We start from the raw sequence: 10,381 nt of genomic DNA, 5'->3' as shown, positions 1-10,381 counted from the left end.
ACAGGTCAAAGAGAAACTTCACATTAGGGATGCCAGGGCCGGCCCCAGCTTATTTTGCACCCTAGGCGAGGATCCCTTCTGGCGCCCCCCCCCCCATGCGCCCACCATGGCTTGGACCCGTTAATTGGATCTGTACCCCGGACCTCCCGTTCCCCTGGCACCCATGCTCTTAACATTCACTTTTGATTTTGTAACTTTACCTGCTTTGCACATCTGGCTTCTACCAAGGAAGACTCTGCAAAGAAAGGCACTCGCAGTCGCAAACAACCTCTGCTTCTCACTTGCCTTGCTGGAGTTGCCATAAGTCAGTTGCAACTTGAGTGTCCTAATGTAATAGCCCCCCTACTTAGGTTCTTCTTTGAATTAGCTGAGTGACTCTTCTGTGCCCAGAGGGCTAAGTTCTTTGGTGGAATTGGCGTTTGTATCATCAGAAAGATCATAACATGTGTAAAACTCAGTAGTGTTTGCAGCTGAACCAGGACAGCGGGGGGGCGGGTGCCAGTTTGGCGCCCCTAAGGGCCAGCGCGCTCTAGGCAAGCGCCTAGTTTGCCTAGTGAGCCAGCCGGTCCTGGGTGTAGCAGTTAGGTTTTCAGACTATGCACACACATGTGTCCAGATCTTGGCTCTTACCTATGTGCATGATTAGATTTCTCTGTTTTGGAGGAACAATGCTTATCTGAAGAAGCTGTAGTCCATAAAGACATCTTAGTTGGGCACATATCAAATGTAGCAAATAGCATACTGGACTTGGGGCAAGGACACCTGTGTGTCCACAAGATCCAGTGATTGTTTTACAGGAAGGATCTAACCACTGCCCTATTCACGTGTGCCGAGGAAGGAAACTGCCATCCTGTCTGATCGTGTTTGCAGCAGGACACACTGTGCCGGTGCAAACAGCCATCCCCCCCCCCCGCGTTTCCCGGCAAGTGTGAACGGGACCCTAGTTTAGGAGTCTTCATACCTACCTGTAGGATCACCTTGGTGAGCTCAGCTAAGAAGTCTCTGTAAGGCATCTGGATGAATGGTACACTAATAGAATTCCTTTAGGATCCAACACTAGGTGCATACGCTTGTCTGAGATATTGCCTTGTGAGTAAAATGGAGTATCAGTGGATTACAATGCCTCTGCTGATTCTAGGCTGCATACTTGAGGAAGTGTTCTAGCACATGGCCTGCAGCTTCATCCAACTAGATTTATATTTATTTATTTAGACACCAAGGGGCTTACAACATTGTTCTCCACAACAACCACCCTGTGAGAATGTCTTGTCCAAGTTCACCCAGCAAGCTTCCATGGGAAAGTGGGAATTTGAACCTCAGACTCCCAGATCCTAGTCTGACACTGTAACCACTATGTCATGCTGGCTGGCTGCATTATAAACTACACACCCACTATGTTCATACAGGTTTAAATCCTAGATCAGTGGTGGCGAACCTATGGCACGGGTGCCAGAGGCGGCACTCAGAGCCCTCTCTGTGGGCACGCGTGCCATCGCCCCAGCCAGGCCCAGACCATCATTAAAGTGTCGAATTCTCTGCCAAATAATTTTGAGTAAATGAAAGCATTTGGGATTGCTTTCCTTACTTTGTTTGGGTCATCTTAAGTTAATGTATGAGTTGTTTTTTCTAAAGTAAAACCTCAGTATTCAGGTTAAATGGCCGTGTTGGCACTTTGCGATAAATAAGTGGGTTTTGGGTCGCGGTTTGGGCACTCGGTCTCTAAAAGGTTCGCCATCACTGTCCTAGATGATTATTTTTATGGGCAAACAACTTAGCATTAACCAGAATTGTTTGCCAGGAGAATGGCAAATGAATGAGGCTCCAAAGATTCCTTGAGTCAGAGGGAAGACAAGAAGGAGTAAGAGGTCCTAGTTGTCTTACTCTTCTTCTCTGTATGTGGCATATCATATCACTGGTACCATATGTCTCCTCTTTTGCTTACATAGCCCTGCAGCCTCCTCTACCTGCCGTTCATTCCTTTACTCTGCCAGGGACAGGGCAGCAAATGTCTGCTCAAAATACTTCCATACGACAAGTGTCACATTTTCTGTCCCCTGAGTCAGGCTTTCCCATTTGCCATCAATAACAGATCTATATTTTTGCAGCTATTTAGCATTGACATGACCATGAGAGCGCTGTATACACTTTTGCCTTGAACTGATATTGTGCTTCATCCGCTCATAGTGTTTGAGGTGAATTTATATGGTGTCTGCTTTAATAGGCACATCATCTCTTTGTCAGCTGTTGCTTCATTGTTTGGCATGTTGTCAGGAGAAAAGGAGCAGTTTAGAAGGTGAAGACCTCGTGGGTCTTACTTAGCTGATAATGGACACATTAGTTTTACTTTGATATCGAGGGACAAAATACAGGCTAGGCTACCTCACTGAAGAAGTGTGCATGTATTGCAATGCTTAGAACTCTATTTGAGTGTTCACTATCTCAGTAATTCTTACAACAATGTAATAGTCAGTATTATTATCTCCTCATTGCAGGCTGAGTGCTGAGCCTGAGAAAATAAAGGTTGGCCTAAGACTACCTAGAAAGACCATGGCTGATTTAAACTAGGAACTGCCTATATTACGGTTCGCATGCTTAAGGAGTTTGCAATATTAACTCCTAGAATGTATTCAGTTGCACTCCCACTGCGTAGGTGTTTCAGTGGTGGTGTCCACACAGGGAGTGGCATGGGGTGTGATCTCCCCATTGCTGGTGCAGATGCAGTTGAAGAACAGCAGCAGTGGGGCTTCGAAATGGCAAGTTTCCCTGCAGTTTTTGTGGCCCAATCCCCCTAGCAGTAGTCACCCTCCCTCCCTTGGGACTTTTGCACTAGAATAGTGTTATATTGATATACCATTGTAACAATACATGCAACAGGTTCTGTGAATTCCTAGGTTTTACTTTTTTAATAAGTAAGTCCCTTGTCCCTTCCATTGCACCTGTATGCATTTCTCCTTATCTGTCCAGAAAGGAAGGAATTAGAGACGTGCTTTTTAAAAAGCTGAGCATTCAGACAACCTGTTACACCTATTGTTACCCTGGTCTATTGATATAACTATATGCTAGTACAGAATTGTTAAAAAAAAAATTAAAAGCCTCCTGGTAGAAGGGGGAAGTAATATCTGCCACAGGGACAGCATCAGGGAAAATGGCTGCCATTTGCATGAGAAAATCTCAGTCTTCCCACCCATGCAATATCCATCCATGCTTTCCTGTGATTTTTCCCAAACCTTTGGACCAAATCAGGTTTGAGAAAAATGATAGAAAAGTCAGGCAGACCCCAGGAGATACAGGAATGTGTAAAGATGCTGTGGGGAAGCCGGGGATAAATCTGCTTCCCAGCAGCATTGAATTTGGGGCAGATAACAGAAATGGCTAGTACTAAAGAATGTGGGATAAAATGCCAAAGAGAGCTGTTTATAACTTTGTAATGAAAATTAGGCTAGAATTACACAGTATCTCAGTAAATGTGTGTTCCCAACTCCATGTTGGCCAAAATAACATGTGGTGAAAGGGCATTTAAAGCTGTTTTTGCTTAGTTTATAAACGAAACCTTTTTGATTGACATAACTGAGGGACATAGCCCTCAGTATGGTGGTCAGGTCGTTAAAGGGTTGAACTTGTAAAGCATGGAATCACTCACAGTTCGTCCTCTCTTCGTAGCTGCATAATCAGATGCATTCCTCAAATGAGCAATATAGACTGTATTGCCTGATTTTTTGTGACTACACAGTCAGCAGCATTAATTTAAAAAGTGATTGGACGAACGGATCACAAGTTGAACTGGTTTCATGGGCACATATCAGAGGCACACAGAGTCACCTAAGTAGTAAGTCTCAACTCAAAAATCTCAGGTTTTTAAAACTCTTACTGTGCACCTTATAAACATTGAAGGAGGAAGAGGCAGCAGATGGGTGGAAGGACAGTGTCTGTGGCAAAACTGTGTGATCATGCAAAACAGATGTATCCAGAGAGTACAGATGCATCTCAATTGTTTGCTGAATGAGAAGCCCCCTGCTTTAACGAATTAGTAGGATGTGACCTGATGCAGCAGATACTGTAGCATACTTAATAATAATTTCATTTCTCTATATGCTGTAAAAATACTTGGTTTGAAATCAGTTGTTTTAAAAATTAGATCCCACATCTTTTCTTTTTCTTTTTTTTGACACAGAGAGAAATTTGAAATGGAAAAACCAGTACTGTAACATTGATCCTAACAAACATATGGGGATGAACTACATATTACATATAATGACCAAGGGCTTTCTTTATGATGAAAATGAGTTGTTTTCAGGTTATGGGTCCCTATTTTGCCCTTAGAACCTTCTAAGGAGAGGGTTAAACTGCCCTTTCCTGCCCAAACACAGCTGCTTTTCATGTTAGAAGAAAAACTCCCTTTGGAAAATATTATGGAATTACATACAAATTGCAGTTCCTCCCTGACACATACATGACAGACAGCTCCCCCTCATTTGGTTTATACTCTCCAGAGAATTATACATGCCAGAAAATAATTTCTCCAGCTGGACTACAATTACCTAGGACAGAACCTGGCAGGCAGCGATGCATTTCTTCCTACCTCTGCTTTGTAGAACTGTGTCGTAAAAGTGGAAGAGTGCATCTGGATTTGCAGGACCTTAAAATCACTCCACTTCCTTGCTCTGGCTACAGAGCAAAAAACACAGCAAGCACAAACTGGAACAAATATAAACAAGTGTTTCTGTATGCCTCTCTTTGCAGTTCCCACATTTAGCCACCAGAGAATCATGAGTGTAGTGTAGGGCTGCCAAATCCTCCCGGGGGGCGGATTTCCCCCCGCTTTGGAGGTCCGATTTCCACCCCCACGGAATCGGCCCCCGGGGGAAACCCAGACGTGACATCATGACGCCAGGCACGCTGGGGGCGGGGCCACAGCCATTTGAGGAGAAAACTCGGGATCGCCAGCCGGAAGCCCCCCGCCAGCTGGTAAATTTCATTTGGCAACCCTAGTGTAGTGTGTGGGAAGCCAGCTGAATGGAAGTGGTATATCACTGCTGTATTTAAAACATACTCATAATTTGGGATAAAATGGTTGGGAAAGTACAACATGCAGTTTCCTATCAAATGAGATGTGTCAACATAACCGCAATCAAGGGGATGAGAACAGATAAATATTCATTCATTGCTACCCATGTGGCACTATGCCACTTCAAAATGCTGAAGGAAATTGAATATATGATTTGTCCTTTAGCTACATGTGCCAAAAACATCCTACATGATTATTGTGGGTTTAGCTGTAGTGTGAAAAAATGCATAGTCCTTGTGGTGGGTTTATCCTAGAATGGTGAAGCTGAAAACCCCTCTTTCCTTTCCATCATGGAGTCACTCCTCCCCCTTCACAAAATTACCAGATTCCATGACTAGTCTGCTTATATCAATTTTACACCATTTCTATGTAAAACTGACACATGCCTTTGCATAGAAATGTCGTGGAATTGGTATCTGATATATATAAATGCCCTAACGTGTTAGCACTTTCTAGCTCTCCCACTGGCTGTGCTGTGTGCTCCATCAGCCATTGGCCCATTAACCAACACTCAATACTCGCATGCCATTGGCTGGGGGCTAGGTCCACTCTTTTCTCCTGCCCACTGTCAGTCTGGACACTACTCTTTCTTGACAGAATAAGCTGCAAAGACAGCTGTCTCTCTCTTCTGCTTTGCTCCTCTGTGACAGGCTGGCTACTGAGATGGCCTACCGGCTGTCAAGCCATTCTCTTCTCCTCCTGCTGTGGGGCTATCTTTTCCCTCAGTGGCTGTTGCTAGGCAACCAAGCTTGGTTCTGTCAGTAAAAAGGCAAAGGCCCTTTCCAGGCCTACTTTGGCCTTTGTGGGGAACTCACTGGGGCCAGTCCTGACTAGAGTTGCCAGCTCCAGGTTCAGAAATTCCTTGAGATTTTTTGGTGGAGTCTATGGAAGTCAGAGTTTGGGGAGGGGAGAGGCCTCAGCTGAACAGAATGCCATAGCACTGTCCAAACCAGCCATTTTCTCCTGGGGAACAATTGCTGCCAATCTCCAGGTGAGTTATATCCAAAAGAGAGCTCACGGGAGGAGGTTGTATCAAAACACAAACACTCTGTGAATAACTTACAAACAGAAGTAGAAAGAATATATCACCCAAGACAATTTTAACCATTCTTAACAGTTCAACTATTTCTCCAATGCAAACACTCTTATAATTTGTTAAAGGGTTAGGATCCAACAGTACTTAATACAAAAGACAGATTTCAGATAAAGTACACCAATCTTCTGTATAAGATGCTTCAGGAGAGCAGATGCTTCACTGTATTGTAGAAGCATTGTCAACAGAAAGAACAACATGTTTATGGGGTGACTGGATTTGGAAAACTGGTCTACGGAGAATTGTTAAATGATCTTTTGATTTCACAGCTAGAAGAGTATCAGCTATCTGAGGAAGCAGGAAGCAAACGAAGCACTGAAGCCGGCAGTGTATAGCTGCTACTCTCTTAACGTGGAACTTTTGTTTTTCTGTGGAACTTTCACTTTTTTGAAGCATCTGCTCTCCTGAAGCATCTTATACAGAAGATTGGTGTACTTTATTTGGAATTTGTCTTTTGTATTAAGTACAACCCTTTAAGAAATTATAAGAGTGTTTGCATTGGAGAAATAGTTGAACTGTTATGAATTGTTAAAATTGTCTTGGATAATATATTCTTTCTACTTCTGTTCATAAGTTATTCACGGAGTGTTTGTGTTTTGATGCAATCTCCAGATGAGGGCTAGAGATCACTCAGAATTAAAACTGCTCTTCAGATGGCACAGATCAGCTCCTCTGGAGAAAACGGCTGCTTTGCAGGGTGGACTCTGTGTCATTATACCCTCCTGAAGTTGCTTCCCCCCTGCATGGGTCCCCACTGCGGAGAAAGACTTCTTTTCCTAGGTAGAGGCTGCAGGTGGGGGAGGAGATGGAAAGCTGAAGTCAGAGGGGCAGATAAAGGTAGGTTGATGGTTGGCTGAGAAGGAGCTAGGGTTGCCAACTCCAGGTTAGGAAATTCCTGGATATTTGAGGAGTAGAGCCTGGAGAGGGTGGGATTTGAGAAGGGGTGGGACCTCAGACAAATACAATACCATAGACTGCACCCTCCAAACCAACCATTTCATCCTGGGGAGCCATTGCTGCTAATCTCCAGGTGAGGGGTGGAGATCACATAGAATTACAACTCCTCTTCAGATGGCAGAGATCAGTTCCCCTGGAGAAAATGGTAAGCTCTGTGTCATTATACCCTGCTGAGATCACCACAGCAAATCGACACTGAGTGCCCAAGGCCAGGGCACCCACCAAGAGCCTCTTTCTAGAGCTTACTGTATTTATTTCCACAACGGGCTTTATTCCTAGTAAAATATAAATGCCATCATAGGGTTGCCAATTCCAGCTTGGGAAATTCCTGGAGACTGGGGGTAGAGCCTGGGGAAGACAGGGTTTGGGAAGGGGAGGGACATCAGCTAGATATAAAAGTTTGCCCTCCAAAGCACCTGGAGGTTGGCAACCCTCACCATAAAAATGGGGGTTAGTAAAAGAGTTCCAAAAGAAGCAACCAAAATGGGACAATGGCAAAGAGCATAGATGGGGTGAAAATACTCACAACAAGCTAAGAGTGAAAACTAAAACTAATGAAAAATGACACTGTTGTGCTTTCCTATACAAAACTCCCGACATGCAGATCATAGTATATAATATGAAAAGACCAAGAGCCACAATTTTCTCAGTCAAAGAATGAGGCAAACCATGCAACGATGGGAAGGTAAAATCCCCCCCAACCCCCACCATATTAAATGCCTTCCAGATAGTCGCTTAGGAATGAAACCTTTCCGCATTCTGAACTGTGCAAGCATTGTTGTTTTATTTTCTCCCTGATTTCAATACATTATGCTTTACTTTGACTAGCAATGAAGATTCTGTCTGCACTTTGCCTATAACTAGGCAGACAACCTGAATTTAGTGTCTACATTCAGAGACCTGGAAGCAAAATAAATGAATCGTGTACACCATATTTTTAAATCCTCTCTGGAAAACATTATTCAGTCACAATTTTTAAACAAAGCATTGCATTTTTAAAATAAGGTTTGGAGGCAAGCTGGTGATGATTTGTCTATTCCTCTTGGTTGCTTTTTACTATGTATAGAAAGCAGAGTTCATGTGTCACTGCTGTGGTTTGCCCTTAGAGACTTTTTATAAATAAGTGGTCCTTGGGCCTTGGGTAAGAAAGACAGAAAAACCAATTACGACTCTGTGTGTGTCTTGAGCATAGAAACAAATTGGTGTGTAATGTTTCATTTTCTTATTGTAAGTTAAGTATTAAGGTAACATAAAATCTATAAAAGGAAGGATTTTTTGTCAGTTAGTGCCATAGATAACTTTTAAAAAATGCAATCTGTTGTGCGATTGTAGGAGAAGGTATCTGATAAATTTTGTGTGAGCCATCAGAACAATGATTTGATTTGATTAGACTTCTATCTTGCCCTCCTGGCCAAAGCCGGCTCAGGGCGGCTTACATAAAGCATGAAGAATTTTAACAATACACATAAAATACGATTAAGAACAACATGTAACAATTAAACAATACTAAAATCATAATATAATAAGGTGTTAGTAGCAATGACATTGCAATGGAACTCTTGTTCAGTAATTCAGTAAAGAATGGTTGTTGTTTTTTCTCTTTTCTAAGAAGTTGCATACATGTTATCTTTGGGGATTTTTGTTTTAGTTTTTGGGTTGTTAATTTTTGCATCCCTGCACATTTTTACTAGACCTTAATGAACTGATAGGTTTAGTGCTACAGTATATTTGCTTATAAGAAGCATAAGTCAAAATGTTTCTCAGTAGGGTGTATATGAGAAAGAGTGAGGAATTTTTTAAAAAATGTGGTCTTGATAACCATTTCTTTGGAGATACTTTCTTTGGTGGTCGATATGTATAATTTTGCATGTTGTTGTTTTTTCCCCCCTTGAAGGTGTATGAGGCAACCCCATGTTACAGTGACTGCAATCAATATTCCTGGGAAACAGAACCCTGGTCTTCATGTGAAATTAACAGTGAGCAAAACTCCCTCCATTGTGGAGAAGGTATACAGACTAGGAAAATCAGGTGCGTAGAAATAAAAGTAGAATTTATTTGTTTATTTATTTATTTGATTTATACCCCGCCCTCCCCGCCGAAGCAAGCTTGGGCCGACTGAAGGTTTTGAAATCGGAGTTTTAAGAAACTAGGCCAGTCTACCCCAAAAACATACTTTGTGTCATTTTTGTAATGCTGATCTTGTGAAACTACTACAAGTATTAGACTGTGTAGGTGGCCCGGATCTGGATGGCCTCTTCCTCTGAAGTCACCTCCTCCTTTCAAAATTCAAATTTAAACGCACTGCCTTATATCTCTTTCCACCCCCACCTTTCCCCCAATTTATGTTACTTGTAGGTTTTTAGGCCTCCTTCCAGTGGAAAAATAACAAAAAGCTTTACGATAAAATACTCTAATTCAAACATTTAGCAATTATTTATTTATTTATATTTGGATTTATATCCCGCCCTACCCCGAAGGCTCAGGGCGGCTGACAAGGGCACCATGTGCCAAGGTTACAACAATAAACACATAATTTACAGACAATAAGTTACAATAAAATACAGTAACAAATTTGCGATACAGATTTAACCAAGATGGGTAGATCTTAACCTCCATAGCAGCTCCCTGCTATGAAACAAAAACCCAAGCAAACAGCACATGACAAACAAGTGAACAAAACAAGAGAAACTGTCATGGTTATACCGCTTTCTGCTTTCAGGAAGGAAAGCAATACTTATATTGGCTTCTTGCTGCTTTCAGCAACTCTGGTCCCACAGAATTCTTCACAGTGCACCCTGAAATTCAGTTTCACCTGGATTTCTGCTTTGAAAAGGCTGTATCACTCAGCCGGTGTCTTTCCTTACTCCAGAGTTGTGTCATTAAGCTGAAGACTTCTCACAGTAGGCATTGGATACAGGGACAGACAGTGCAAAAGAGACCAACTTCAGCAGATAGCTTTCACCACTGTCTGGAATGTGCCTGAACAACTTTACCCATCTCTGGTCTATCTTCTCTCCCTGGAAGAAAATCTCTTTTTGGCATTTTGACACAATGCAGAAGCTTGTCAGTGTCTATTATATCAGGGCCAAAATTAAGAGCTTTGTGCAGAAATCATTGAACAGCTTGTCAGTGTCTATTATATCAGGGCCAAAATTAAGAGCTTTGACAAGACTAACGGATCCCACATCACAGGACTGTCAAGCAAGATCAGTGCCATGTCTTTGTAAATTGACGTATCGAAATTATACCATTTCTCAAGGTAGTCA

The 10,381-nt window shown here is 42.5% G+C and overlaps 1 protein-coding gene across 1 annotated transcript in view; it reads left to right on the top strand.

Annotated features, from left to right (window-relative positions):
* Positions 1-10,381, top strand: part of LOC107119948 (thrombospondin type-1 domain-containing protein 7B-like) — a 419,856-nt gene that overhangs the window by 334,357 nt on the left and 75,118 nt on the right. The window contains 1 exon segment of the mRNA XM_015422578.1: positions 9,010-9,143. Within this exon segment, the coding sequence (XP_015278064.1) occupies positions 9,010-9,143 (134 nt within the window).

Source organism: Gekko japonicus, unplaced genomic scaffold, assembly GCF_001447785.1.
Source record: "Gekko japonicus isolate JY-2015 unplaced genomic scaffold, Gekko_japonicus_V1.1 scaffold1544, whole genome shotgun sequence".
NCBI lineage: Eukaryota > Metazoa > Chordata > Lepidosauria > Squamata > Gekkonidae > Gekko > Gekko japonicus.
The sequence above is the reverse complement of the archived record's forward strand: the minus strand, read 5'-3'. Positions and strand labels throughout refer to the sequence as shown.